This window comes from Ixodes scapularis, unplaced genomic scaffold (genome assembly GCF_016920785.2).
Source record: "Ixodes scapularis isolate PalLabHiFi unplaced genomic scaffold, ASM1692078v2 PGA_scaffold4__175_contigs__length_147842914, whole genome shotgun sequence".
Taxonomy (NCBI): Eukaryota; Metazoa; Arthropoda; class Arachnida; order Ixodida; family Ixodidae; genus Ixodes; species Ixodes scapularis.
This window is the reverse complement of record NW_024609879.1, coordinates 2642364-2657505: the sequence shown is the minus strand read 5'-3', so window position 1 is coordinate 2657505 and position 15142 is coordinate 2642364. Positions and strand designations below refer to the sequence as shown.

General features: G+C 47.5%; 1 protein-coding gene across 1 annotated transcript in view; it reads left to right on the top strand.

The window, feature by feature from the left end:
• The window catches only part of LOC8043140 (cyclic AMP-dependent transcription factor ATF-3), a 78616-nt gene extending 67646 nt beyond the window's left edge, over positions 1–10970 (top strand). Inside the window, exons 4-5 of the mRNA XM_040217943.3 lie at positions 7692–7799; positions 10235–10970. Coding sequence (XP_040073877.1) covers positions 7692–7799; positions 10235–10369 — 243 coding nt within the window. The 3' untranslated portion in view covers positions 10370–10970. The remainder of the gene's footprint in view (positions 1–7691; positions 7800–10234) is intronic.
• The last annotated feature ends 4172 nt before the right edge of the window (positions 10971–15142 follow it).

Here is a 15142-nt window from a genome sequence, read left to right as displayed (position 1 = left end):
ATAAATAAACGTTTAATGTGGCGAACTTGTGCCAAAATAAAAGGGTAGAAAAGATAATAACAAAGCGTCGCGGGCGTCGAAGTCGGCGTTGCAGCAGAGTCGAACGCTGGGGCGAAAACTGACTCCGGCTTGCCACGCAGAGCCGCTTTTGTACACGCGCTGGCTTCTGGAGCATTCGACGTAGAAGGTTCGACGCGTACAACGTTCTAAACTCGAATCAGCTAGACGGTTCTCGAATTCAGCAGAACATCACATTACAGTGTCAACAAAATGCGTAGCCGCGGCCAGGAATCGAACCCTGGCCTTTGGCGTGGGAGGCAAGCGCGATAACCGTTAGGCTACGGCCGCGCTGCCTACTTGGTGCGCGGCATTACTCCCCCCTTAAAAAGTGCATCGCCCCGATGCAACACAAAACAAAACAAAGCACATAAAAAGAACGGCAAACTAAAGAGTTATTTGAAACACATAAGATCCACAATCCTATCGAGCGTAGTGCGGCTTCAGGCGCACGACGTGGACGACTTCAGATCGTGGTGGGCGGCGTGATGATGTTCTTGTTCCGTCGGGCATCACCTCGTAGTTCAACTCGCCGAGGCGACGAAGTACCTTGTATGGTCCAAAGTACGGTTTCAGCAGTTTCTCACTGAGGCCGCGGCGACGGATGGGCGTCCACACCCACACCCTGTCTCCGGGCTGGACGTGAACGTCCCTGCGACGAAGGTTGTAGCGGCCCGCGTCGACGCGTTGCTGGACTTGAATCATGAGTCGGGCGAGCTGGCGGACTTCTTCGGCGCGTTGAGCAACCACCTGGGCGTCGTCGCTCTGATTGTCAGATGACTCATGGGGCAGCATTGCGTCCAGCATGGTCGTCACCTTCCGACCATGTACCAGCTGGAAAGGGGTGAATCCAGTGGTCTCCTGAACCGCCGTATTGTAGGCGAACGTGACGTAGGGCAGCACCTCGTCCCACGTCTTGTGCTCAACGTCGACGTACATAGAGATCATGTCGGCGATTGTCTTGCTCAGTCTTTCCGTCAGCCCGTTGGTCTGCGGGTGGTACGCAGTTGTACGGCGGTGGCTGGAGTGACTGAGTCGGAGGATTTCTTGGGTCAGCTGTGCCATGAACGATGATCCGCGATCTGTAATCAAAACTTCTGAAGCGCCGTGCCGGAGGACGATGGACTCGATGAAAAACTTGGCGACTTCAACAGCCGTGCCTGCTGGAAGGGCTTTCGTCTCGGCGTACCGTGTGAGATAATCGGTGGCGACGATAATCCAGCGGTTTCCCGACGTTGACGGCGGGAAAGGGCCAAGTAAATCCATTTCGATCTGCTGGAACGGCGTAGACGGGGGAGAAATCGGGTGCAGAAGTCCTGACGGCTTCGTCGGCGGTTTCTTGCGTCGCTGACACTCGTGGCATGATCGAATGTATAGGTGAACGGTCTTCGGTAGCCTCGGCCAGTAGTACTTTTCTCGAATCCTGGCGAGCGTCCTGCTGTAGCCAAGGTGTCCAGCCGTTGGGTTGTCATGGCATCCTTGGAATATTTCATCTCGAAGGCTGGCAGGAACAACCAACAGCCATGCTGTGTTGTTGTTGACGAAGTTCTCCTTGTACAGCACCCCTTGCCGCATGGCAAGGGGTGCTGTACAACCCTGGCCTTTGGCGTGGGAGGCAAGCGCGATAACCGTTAGGCTACGGCCGCGCTGCCTACTTGGCGCGCGGCAATACTGTATTAGTAACAAACTGTGCATGAATTAACACTGATAGCTTGTATTGGTTGATTAATTACTTGTATTGACATTTCATAGCTTGTATTGACACATCATGCTCAGTAATAAAAAACTAATTAACTTCTGTAATGTGAATACAACTACATAGTACCCGTTACGAGTAAAGGACCTACGCTGATTTAAATTATTCTTTGGCGAAGAGAAAAATATCGCATACGCGTTCCTATAGGAATACACAGGAATGTTGAAAAGTAGACTGCTTGCTGTCTGCTTCAATTTGCAACCGGAAGTCCCGTAGACACTACCGCTAGCTGGGCCTCTAACTTTATGATGTTTCTTAAACTCGGTGGACATTCGAGGGGCGAACAACCGTCACAGTTTAGAGAGTAATTAAATAAATTACGTCAATTAACTCCTCAATTATTGGTTTTATGGACCATGTTATAATTGGTTCTGGTTAAATAACATACTGCACGCGAGCATGGGCGTATTTTTAATGCGAAAGCATTAACCGTCCCATGGAGCGAGTCGACGTCATCAGCTTTGAGGCCGCGCCAAACGGCACCTAAAAACTCCTCTCTCCGAGTGAAGCCGGCTCCCAGCTTTAAAACCACGCGAAAAGCCGAGCCAAACGGCACCTAGATTTTCCGATCCCAAAAAAACGGAGTGAAGGTGAAGGATTTCGGCTTCGGTCCCATTGGCTGGCGCGCGTCATAGTTTCAAGAAACGAGGCTCCCATTGGCAGGCGCGCGTCAGTTTCAGCGGCCGCCACCCGATGGCGCTGCGTGTCCGCGAGACAGCGGCTCTACCGCTCCACGCCCATGGTCAGCGCGCCGAGGAGAGCGAGCGCTCGACCGTCGACGCAAGTACGCCGCGGACGGAATAAGGCAGCGCAATAGCGGCATACATGCTTTCGCATTCACAACTCATAAGAAGTGCTGAGGTGTACCTCAACCCTTTTTGTTTTTGCTATTTCTTATATGTTATTCCTCAACATCTGTAGGAAACGTGATCAACAATATTTTGAAAAAAACAAGAAAAACGTAATATTTGAAGAGATATACATTCTTGAGCACGCCCAGAACGGCATATTTGATTTCGGAAGTTTTTGTTTGTGTCTTATTTCGTGACACCTACTACGTAAAATAGTCATATCAACAATATAAAATATTTCACACTTAAAATAGATCAGGAAAACTATTGATTTAAATATGTACAGCATTGTGGAGGTTATATTGTTGGCGTCAAAAATGAGCAAACATGGCTCCATTGATGTTTTGTGCCTAGATTTCTGAGCAGTTATTTAAAAATCTTGAGTAACCACAACATTATAGTTTATGCGGTACATTCTGCATAAAACGCTCTTTCGAATGATAAATAAATCATTGCTTTATCTAAAAAATAACTTTTTATATTGCTCCAAATTTGTTCTGAAGTACCAAGTTAAGCAATTTGAAGGGGCAATGAATAAAAGAAACTCCGATTTTCCTGGAGTTTATAGTGATAGTTCTCCACCATACTCTTGCGTTTTTTTTTTTTTTTATGAAAAACATGTTGCATATTTTGTTTCCTTCAAAGTTACAGCGCTGCAAAAAGCAACTCCCACTACGGCATTTTTGCTCAATGCCACATACAAGATTATCTTTTCATTCCGTGTATTTTATGACTAAACATATTTTTTGTGCTGTATTCGGCTATTGGCTCAAGTTAAAGTATTTTGATAATTAAAACAATGCCCGCGCCGCTTGCTCTGTGTATTTATACAACCAATAAGCCTGTTTTGCCCTTTAAAATTACAAGTTTCTAGGAGCTTTAGCCGAGTGTTTTCCACTTGTAATCGCTACTACTACCATTTGTTTACAGAAAGTAGTAGAAGTAATAATTTTTATATTGATGGTGTTGATTTTGACTCTAAAACTTCTACAGAATTGCGTTTGTATTTTTGCTCCTGATTTGTACCTGATTTTTATTTTTGTTTTATTTTGCTCCATTATTAGGCAAGAGTGTATAGTTTTGTAAATTTTAATTGTTGCTTTTTATGTTTGTCTATTTGCTTCAAAAAAACAGGCAAGTGCGTAGTTATGTATCTTTCAATTGTTAGTTTTTGTGTGTATTTTTTTTTTTTTTATTATTTTTTTTTTTCTTTTTATTTCCGTTCCGTTGCTGCTGACCATTGTAGGGACCCGAGGACCAGTCAAGCTGCATATCGCAGCTTTTTTCCACGGGTCCCACCATCACAATCGATGGAAATAAAAAAATGTATTATTATTATTATTATAAAAGGAATTGAACAGAGGAGGAAATAATGTGAAAATATTTCTATCTATATTTGGCAATGAAGTGAGACGTTTTTAGTCGCCACGCTTAATAAACTGTTATTCGTGACGGTTGTCGGTCCGGTTGGCCAAGGCAAACCTGCACTTCACTGGCAGACCTTCACTAAGACGTCCGTTAAGATAAAAGAAGAAAATATTAGTATAATGGAAATTTGCTTCTGAATGGAAAAATCTCAAGCTTTTAGCTTTCTTTATCTTCGGCAGCTCTGCTGAGCGAGAGTTTGTGCAGCCGAAGTGCGTCCTTGAGTGAAGTGCCGGCACCTGCAGCCTCGGAATGGACCTTTCTGGAAACGCCCGCGCCATCAGTGAGCGCTCCGTGTCATTATGGGAACCGTGATGGTGTCGAGCCCTTTACTCAAGCCAAGTCGAGCTTTTGCATGCTGGGTGGCGCCCAAACTACAGCACCATTCTTAACTCACTCACTGTCCTCGAACTTTCCTGGGACGAGCTGCGTTGTTTGTTTTTTATTGCCGAAGGTAAATTAAAAGTAGCAACTATACTCTTTTTTAAGCTAAGACTGGCAGCCAAAGCTACGAGCGCGCGCTAGCCCGCGCTCCTGGCTTTGAGACGTGCCTTTTTAGCGCGAGTGCTCGTTCTGCGGAAGAAAGCTTCAAAGCAGCGACCTCGAGCTCTCGTCCTTGTGGCAGTGACTGCAGTCTCAGCTTAAGGTGAGCGGAGTAGACACTAATTTCACCCTTAAAGGCCGGTTCACCCATACAGCGGAGCGCTAAGTTAGCGCTAAGTTAGCGCTACGTGAGCGCTCGAAGGAGCGCTCATGTGGCGCTTCCTAGCGCGTGATGTAGCACTCAGTTAGCGCTTCAGAAGCGCTTTGTTAGCGCTCTGTTAGCGCTACAGAAGCGCTTTGTTAGCGCTCTCACGTTGTGCCGTGCTTGCTAGCTGCTGTGGAACAGCGCGTGCACGGCGATTCCTTTGTTGTTGTTTTTCCTTTGGCATTGAAAGAAGAGGAAGTAAAACAGCCGCTCTCCAAGCAAAGGGTCAGGCAGGCAATCCAGAGTCATGGACTCTGAGCGACTAATTGATTGCGTACGACCTCGTCGCTTTATGTGTGACCCTTGTTTCAAAGACACGCAGTTGAAAATAATCGCCTTCGAAAGAGCTCTGTGTTTCGGTCCCTCAACCTGGGAACAAGGTTCGCCGGAAACCCGTCGGTATCTCGGTGGCGAAAGATTTCGCGCACCCAGAAGGCTCTTCTGGGCGTTAAGCCGTCCACACACATATGCACTAATCGCGTATGTAAAAGCATTTGTCGCATTTCTGTTTACCATCCCACATGTCCGCCATGGTGCTGCTGATGCACACCCAGGAACCGGAACCGCATTGCACGCGCTAATCCGCAGTACCGCGGTACAAGAAGCGCTACTGAATCGCTAACACGGCGTTACTGAAGCACTAACAAGGCGCTACTGGAGCGCTAACAAGGCGCTACTGGAGCGCTAAGAAGCCGCTAAAGAAGCGCTAAAAAGGCGCTACTAAAGCGCTAATCACGCGCTATGTTAGAACTAAGTCACGCGCCAGGAAGCGCCACATGAGCGCTAACGCTAACTTAGCGCTCCGTTGTATGTGTGGACGGGAGGGTATCATTTGAGCCCGTTCTCGTTTCGACCTTCTTACTTGGCCCTTCTCAAAAGTACCATTCTCAAAAAGATCTTCTCTCTTGGATCTGTCGCATTTGGTCCCTTCCCGTTTCGTCTTTCGCATTCCAACCCTCCTCATTTGGGCCCGTTCTCGTTTCGCCCTTTTCATCTGGCCCCTTTCAAAACCGCCATTCTAAAAAAATATCTTGCTTTGACCCGTCGCACTTGACTCTTTCTACATGAAAATCGTTTTTTTAGGGTAATATTAATACATTGATATAATTTGTGCGTGTGTGTGTGTGGGTGGGTGTGTGCCACACTACAGGCATACTCTGTCTGCTAAGGATTTCAGCAGTGCGTCGAGATCGTCGTGAAAAGCTACTGGCTGACAATAAAACAGACCAACTATTTAGCGCAGCCAGATCATATTCCGAAATGTCACGTTGTTTGAGGTCTCTCGACTTGGGACAATGCCACCACTTCTATAATGCAGTGGTTCTCAAAAGAGGGTCTGCGAAGACATCCTAGGGATCCGCGAAGCCCTGTCTCATCAGTTAGGCACGGCAATATTAGTTGTCTTTCTTCACGTTGAGAAGAAACGTTCCAATGTTCGGGAGAGTACTCTCCCGAACATTATATCCATTTATTAAATCATTATCATGATAGCCTATACATTTCTATTCCCCTCACGCCGAACGGGGTCCTCCATCATCTCCGCCTTTCTACAAGGCGTCCGCGAAACATCAATGGTTGAGAACCCCTGCTGTTTTGTGTGCTATTTCTGTTCAGACAGTTACCAAATTAAATGTGCATCGCTTTTTTCTCGTTTGCTTAGAGGAAGCGAAGCAGGCGTCAATGTACGATTCTCAGTGCGTACCTCTACAGATAACATATATCTGATGGTATGTTGGGGGTCCAAGCAAGGTAAGGCTCATCAACAAAGCCGCGAAGGCATGACGACGTTAGAAGCATGCCGAACTAGTGCCATTCGGTCGTAGCGCGAACGGGCGAAATGAGAATGGGTCCAGTTGCGAAAAACACGGTTCGGACCTTATGAGAAGGTTCAAACGAGAAGGACCAAATGAGAATGGGTCGAAATGTGCAAGGTTCAAATGCGAATGGGACGTTTTGAGATACACCCTGTGTGAACAGGCCTTATAAGACTGCAGGTGATGCGACAAGCCCTAAAGCTCGAGGTCGCTGGTTTGTACCGTTCTTCCACAGAGCGAGCACTCGCGCTAGAAAGGCATTTCTCAAAGTCAAGAGCGCGTGCTAGCTCGCGCTTGTAGTCTTGGTTGCTGTCTCAGTTTAAGAATAGACGGAGTATATCTACACTTAGAGTCACTAAATGAGCTACGCTCATACAATATCGGCACTCTGTTCCCTGATATTGGTCTGGGCACCGGCATATTGGTGCTTGTACTGAGCGGACGCAACTGCCGATCGTCGTGATTCAAAAGTGCGACTTCCTCAGCATTAGATTCGGTGTTAGGAAGCTCATGTACCTAATATTGCCGCGTGCGTGACCGAATGGCATCGCACCCGACTCGCACGCAGAGGCCCCAGGTTCGATTCCTGAGGTCCGCGCAACTTTGATTAGTGTGTTCTAATAATAGTTTCTCTACAACGTCCGAGAAGCTTCTCGTTTGGAATGTTCGAAGGCCGAACATACTAGTTCGAATGTTTGCGAAAACCGTGCGTCTGCAGGAAACGCTAACCGTAATCGAAACGTTATAATTTTCGGTTTGAGCCTCTGCTCAAAGGAGAAGGAGAATGTATCTTCTCTTAAAGTAAACTTTCGTATTTCTTCAACCATGGGTTGCTTCAAAATGTCACCAGCTCACTTGCGCTTTTGTGTTCTGATCGTTAAATCTTAGGCAACTTCGTTTTACCGGTGTGGACCAGCCTGGACACTCCCCACTGAAAGTATACATATACTCTTAGTAAACTTAAAATCTACCTAAAGAAGTCTACTTCTCGTAGGTCACCAAGGGGGGTTCCCACGGAGTGACTGCCCGTTTCTTCGCAGCTCACCCAAGAGGACGAGGAGAAGCGGAGCAAGCGACGGGAGCGCAACAAGATCGCCGCTTCGAAGTGCCGCAACCGCAAGAAGGAGCGCACCGTGCGTCTCAGTGAGGTGAACAACACCTCCTACGAGTCCCACGCCAGAACAGATGGAACTCTCTTTCGCTACATTACGCTCATGGAATGGCGACCAGCCTAAGGCGCATTATGTCTTAAATCTACGCGGAGAGCAAGTCGTCTGCTTCCTGCGCAGTGCTTGTGGTGACGTCAGAACGACGCCGAGTTCTGATTGGCTTTGATTGAAAAGATAGGGAGTAGACCTCGATGCTGAATGCCTTGAGGTCTATCCACTATGTTTTTCAATCATCCAATAAGAGCTTGGTGTTCTGACATCGTCGCAACCCCCCTGCAAGACGCAAATTTGCACTCCACATACAGACAATAGACCATTTGCTATATTCCCAGGCGCCCCGGCCCGCACTCAAGGAATCATGGGAAAGGTGTTCCTTCAGTTCCCTAGTGACCGCCATTTTCAACCAATTCCATGGTTACACAGTTTTTGAGCGTAATTCAGAGTCACCCTGAACCATAGCGCCAGATATACCCCAAGGACCTGTCATATCTCTTTTAAAAAATACTCGTCAACGTCAACATTTTTGATACTGCGCATGCGATCCACCTTTTAACGTGGCTGAGCTGCAGAAATCTCTTACAATAATATCATTCTCGTGATTGTTGTTTTAGCAGGAATTGCTTCAAAACCCGAGAATTCACAACAACAAGACCCAGGATGTAGCTTGGAGTCAGCGGGGCTGTTTATAGCATTTTTAGTGTTTCTAACATAATAACAGTCTCTCTGAAGCTGTGCGAGAATGATAATAATGTAAGAGATTTCTGCAACTCGTCCAGGTTGAAGGGTGGACAGCATGCACAGTATCAAAAACGCCGACATTGAGGAGAAACTATAAAAGCGATATGACAGGTCCTTGAAGTATGTCAGGCGCTTGTTCAAGCCCGGTGACTCCGAATTACGCTCGAAACCATGAATTTTGTAAAAATTACCCATCACTAAGGAGTTGAAGGAACACCGTTCTCACGATTCCTCTAGCGTCGGCCGGGGCGCTTGGAGAATATTGCAAATGGTCTATTGCTTTCTTTCTTTCCTGTGTGTGTGTGTGTGTTTTTTTTTTTTCATGTTCAGATAAAATAAATTTCTGGACAGGCTGTCTCCCTCACAAGCGCTTCTGTAATCTTAACAAGAGCGCTAGCCATTATATATTCGCCGAAACAGGGTGAATACAGGCTGTCTTTTTAGAGGGCACAGATTCCTGTAAACAAAAAGCCATAAAGGCTACTCGAATGCGGTCTGTGCAGGTGAGTTATGCGGTCAGGGGGACGTAGTATGGGGGATAATTGAAACGATAGTCGAATAATTAACTTGAATGGGTTCATTCACGTTTAAGCTAGTGAAAATAAACATATGATTAAAATAAAGACTTGCGTAGAGTCATCAAAGTTTTTGCGAAAACACGGATGATAATCTTATCCACGAATTTGCATCGCCAGCCCTCCGCCTGCTTTAGCGCACCCATATGCTTCCCATGTTCTTCGCGTCTTTCGAAAATATACTACTTTAGTTTTTTCTATGACGCTGATCAGGTTTCTAATTGAAACCGTTTGAATAATTTCACTAATAAAAGTAAATTAACACATTTTAGTTCAAGAGCGGACGTATCGGGATGATTAGCTTCCTGGAGTATATTCCGCTGGCCGTACTCACCTGCGTCGACTGCACTAGTGTCGCTTTCACGGCGTTTTCAAAACAAATATGGAAAACAAAAAATACCCTGCTTCTGTCTATGTGAATGATTTCAAAAATTCCTAAAATTAAGGTGATTAAAAAAAAAAAAAGTTCTTTTCGGATGCAAGTTGTTAGCCGCAACAAATAGCAAAAATTGCAAAAAAAAGTAATTTGCAAACTATTTGCATAGAATGTACTAATTGGTATTTTAATCAGTAAAATAAACATATGGTTCCAATTAGAAGCTTGCTGAGCGTCATCGAAAACTCCTAAATCGGTCAATTTTAGTGCGACTTGAAACACGTGGGGAGCACGTTTGTGCTTTGAATTTAGCACTCGTGCAGCAGCGCAAGGAAACGCGGATGGTATTCTTATCGTCTGAGTTTCCGGATCACCGGCCTTGTGCCTGCTGCACAATGGAAACTTTAGAACACCCGTGTGCTTAGAGCCGCGAGGTCACCGGACCAAGTATTCACCCGCTTTTTAACGTCTGGCGCCCTCTCTGGGCAAAAGTATGTGTAGAGTGCGTGACCACTTAGCGCAAGATTGACGGTTGCCTGATCCAGTGAACAAGCAGCTTCCGCAGCGCTCTCAACTTAGCGGGAAATGGAGCTGATGGGGCAGACCTCGTCTACCGACATGTAAAGCAATGCTACTACTTACGTTGTTGCGTCTGTCCGCACTATTCTTTTCGAGGAAAAACAAAGGCGTTCTCAAGACACAGAGTAACCTTGTCGCTCGTCCAGGAATCCGAAGATCTGCAGAGGGGCAACGCGGAGCTGCGCAGGGAGCTGCAGCGCCTGCGCCAGGAAGTGCAACACCTGTCTCACTTGCTCCGAGTGCACGTCTGCATCGCGCCGGGAGCCAGCGGCTCCCGATAGGATCCGGACACTCGACACACAGCTGGACCACTGCGTCGATTGGACATCGAGTGTGTGCCGTACGATCAGTGGACTTACTTCAGCTTGAACTTGCAGAAACTGTGTCAGTCCCGTCAGCTCTGGAAGTTGAAGGTGACGCATCGCTAATATGTACCAACTAGCTCAACCGTACGATCAATGTGAGCGGAGAGCTCGGCAGAGTAGCCAAAGCAACTCCTCGTATGCGTAAGAAGGCCGTAGTGCTGGATGTTCTTACGCCACCTAGCGGAGGCGAACGCGGGCCACAGGGGGTTGCGTCACCCTTGGACTGCAACTCTCGCTGACTGAACGCTGATTCCTTTCGAACGCTCATGAACAACTTGCGGCTTCGCTAGGTGATGTCATCAAAAATCCACCGGCCTTCTTACTTAAAGAAACGCAGAGCTTGGTGACTATCTCATTATTGCTCTGCAGCCAATGGCTGATAAGGACGTTGAAGAACTCGAAACATGAAGCTTGAACGACGTGTGTTTTTTAATCTGCCAGTGACTCTAGTAGGTGTTGACTGTAGCCCGGGCTGCCTGGTTGCATCGGGAACTCTACGTGTTCTGTTGCCAGGCAGTCTTTCTTGCTTCAATGCACTCTCCGCAGATGTCGAACAGGCGATAAAAGTGCCTAACTGTTATAGCATCTGTCCGCACGAAAATCTTCCCTCGAAAAAAGCTCTGGACAAGTTTTCGAGAAACAAACCACATGCGGGTATTTCGTTTGAAGAAATCGCCGAGATTGTTTTAACGAGACCATATTTGCGATCGGCGCGCCATAAATGTGCCTTTTTTCTCGGAAATCGCACGAAACGATTTTCGCATGTCCCAGTTTTCGTCCGATTTGCGCGTTGATTTTAGCATTCATTTCATTCTTTCAGCTAATATGAGACGCATGTGAGTCCGAACCAGGCCCGAGAAAAGTGAATTCTGCAACAGCCCTTAACTGCTCCATTTGTCATAGCCGGACGACACTCGGTGGGGCCAACTTGAAGCTGCCGCAACCACGCTCGATTTCATTGCGTTCGATTACAATACTCCGTTTTGTGTTAACGTACACAAAAGGATATGTTGCGTACGTTAGACCAATAAGCGTAGAGAATATTGCCACAACAGCATGAACTGTGTGCCTCTCGTGCCTTCCTCATCAGATTGAACCAACGAAAGGCTGATCAGTCTCTGGGGTCTCTGTATGAACATAGCTCCTATGCTTTGGGATGAGTTCGTCACGGGCGCAAATGCCAGCTGATAGTGTCGGGATGTAGCACTTATGTCCGGAACTGACGCGGAATCCTTTCCACGGAATACGTTCTCCGTGCCATGTCTGCTTATGTGCCTTCCTACAAGCGGGCAGCCCATAAGATGGGGCTGCTCGCGTTACATTCCACGTGACCATAAACTGCCCCTTGACACAACCCTTAAATGATTTTCAGAGCACCGCGATCAAAGCGTCCCTCGTGATTTGTTCATATGCGAACAATGAAGCGTCGCATAGGCGAGATCCGATAGCGCAAAACCGCGACGGTTCGCAACACGGACAATAGAATATGCTGAGTCGTGTCGTCTCAAAAGGAAACCCAGGCCAGATTACGTCGATGAGAATATAGGGTTAGGGTGAGTAGGTAACGGGCGAGTGACTGTCGACACGAAGTCCGGAGGCGAGCTGCGAAGAGAGATCAATCGCGGTATGGGCTTAAACGCTCGGATGCCGGGTTGACGTTACTTGCAAACTCAGGCATCTGCGACGCACGGAAATCTTTATTAAAAATCTCGCGTTAACGATCTCGGGGTTTTTATTGCGAAGTGTTTGTTTCCGTCTCTCCGCATCAGGGTAAGGAGAAAGGAGACTTTCGGCTGAGGTGAGGCCTCCCAGACGTCGTGCTTTCACGTTGGAGCTCAGCGCGGGGATTGGACACGAGTGCTGCGTCATCGTTCGGCTCCTCACTGATTCGACACGAGTCCCAGCCGAACACGGCACTCGTGTCTCCCGCATTCGGCACCAGAAAGCGTCATCGAAATGTCTTCAATGACGGTGCCGGAGGGAGAGTACGGTGTGCACCTCCTCAGATTCTTTGCAACTCTCATATCATGAGATGGCAAACATTTTTTAGACACCTTATTTACATTTGGATCTTCCGATTGTTGGGAGCGTTTTGTTTGTGTGATTGTCGTTCGTCACAGATCGTTATGATTATGATAGAAATCTCGACTTGATAATCTCGTTTTTGTTCTCGCTCCAGTTTGTTCGGAGCTTGTTTTCTTAAAACCAAAAGCTCCATTTCGTCGCGAAAAATGGACGGAATCGTCTGCTTCTTTTAAAGGGACCATGAAGTAATATTGGATTGGAATTTTACCGAGCTCATGATGCGCCGTATCACACGAGGCAGTTGAGGGTATAAGGACCCAAAAGCGAAATTTCTATTGCGAAATTTCTAAAATAGGAGAGGCCTATTGGTTGCTCTTATTCTAAAAGCTTGCTTGCTTTCTCTTGACGCGCCCAGCATCCATGCAGTGCAGAGCGCAGTATCACGGCCGAATCGGCTCGCGGATTGGAGACGATCACGAACTTCCGGACGGGGGCGCAACTTGCCCCGTCAATGCCTCAGGGCCCTGTCAGAGCCCTTTGCCCTTCAGCCTCGCAAAAGGTTGCCACGAATCTGAAAAAAAGAGGACTACCCCCTTAAAAAAAAGAAGAAAAAATAAAGCGCAAGATGCCGACCGGTGACGCAGTGATTGTGTCCATAAGCGTCAGCAGATTTTTTCTCTCTCTCACATGGGAATGTGACCAAAAAAAAAAAATCTGCTGACGCCCATGGACACAAACACTCCGTCACCGGTGGGCATGGGCTTGCACTCGGTATCCATCGGCAAATATTCGGGTTCGCGTTGGTGGTAAAAAAATCGCCGAACTTGAGCACTGTCCAGAGCACTGCACAGGTTCTAAACATTGCCGGCTCAGACGCGTGGCTGTGAGAACACCGAGGGCACGAGTCCGGCTAAGAGAACAGACAGGATAAGAGGGAGGATCTTTAGTTGTCCAGCGCGAGCTTCTTACCAAGTTTACTTGCTCTCGATGACGCGCTGGCGTCTCGTGATCCTCGGGCGCGCAGAAGAAGCACGACCGTAGCTTCTTATATACTGACAAAGCCTAGCTGATCGCTACGAGAAGCGACCGTCGAAATAGATAAGGTGGAGCGGCAGACGACGGATGAGAGGAGAGCCACGTGACTGGCGCCGCGCTGCGGCGAGACGCCGAAATACGCTTCTCCCGAGCGAACAAGTGTTTTTCGGGTCCTCGCCGCTGCAAATGCTGTGCGCTGACATCCACCTTCGCCGAGAAATGGCTCTTTGATGCTGTGTGCTACCAGATCCTCGCGCTCCAAATCTGCGACCGGACACTGTATGGCTCCGTCGTCAAACTGCCAGGCTTTGTGAGTATGGAGGAGGCTATGATGGTAGGACGGATGGCATCGAGCGCGTGCTAGAGGACGAACGTCAGAAGAAAAAAAGCACTGCCGTTCTCGGTTCGCGTTTCTCGATTTTCTCCTGTGCATAGCTAGAAACGAACGCCTGCCTCGCTGTCTGCTACCAACCTCAGGGATTACGTTAAAACAGTATTGAGCGAAATAAACAAAAAAACGTTTCATGGTCCTTTTAATGAGCGAAATACTTCTCGTCTCAGCCATTTCCTTCCGGAGGCGTTCACAATCACGGAGTCCTGAAAGCGTTCCAGTCGCTGAAAGAATAGCTGCCGCGGAATACCTCCGTGAGATGGGATCCAAGAAAACTTGGTCGGAACGGGGCATTGGGACAGTGCATGCCAAGCGGTGTGGCACCCCCCATACTATCCAAAATAATCTAAAAGTGTGAGGAGTGATGCCTTTCCAAGACGTTAATTTGTGTTCTTGGTATACTTGTGATATATTTAAGAGACTGCTTCGATGCTCCGATAATACTACACGTGTTAGTCTTATACGAATGATTGCAGTCAACTATGTACATTCCAATAAATGTGTCGAAGCTCGCTTCTTGTTGTTCACTACGCCGCCAAAGATAACCAGCGTCGTATGATCTTCCCCACGTAGCACCCAATGTCGTGCGAACATTCCCTGGGTGTTCTCAATGTTGAAGGAACGTTAAAACACCATTCGGAACGTTCTAGGAACGTCCGTATGCGAACATTCCCTACTAGGTAAGCTGCTCAACATCGTTGGAACGTTCGCTTGCGAACATTCCTAGAATCTTCGCAGGTGAAGCCAACTTTACGGAGCTCTCACGCAACCTGTGGTTCGAAACACCAAACACTATATGCCACTTTGTGCCAAAACTATGCAAATTAAGTGGAGTTTCTGGAAGCTTAGCATAAGGGATCCGTTTTAGCTCATATGAGTCTACTGAGGAATGTGATATAAGGTGTAGGAGAAAACAATGGTTTTCAAAACTTTATAATGAACTTGGCACTCACTGCGTATGTAGAGGGGCAGTTTTGACCAGACCCGATTTTTAGCATCCGAGGTTGAATACTTTGAAAAATGTATTTCCCATTTTCGCACTTTCCACTCTTCCCTCCCTTCCTACTCTCCCCCCTTTCACCCTGTCCACCCTCGCCTGTTTCCTCCTCTCTCATGGTGAGGAGGAGGAGGAGGAGGAGGAGGAGGAGGAGGAGGAGGAGGAGGAGGAGGAGGAGGAGGAGGAGGAAACAGGCAAGTCTTTAGACATGATGCAATTGTATGCGAAGGTGCAAGCGAGC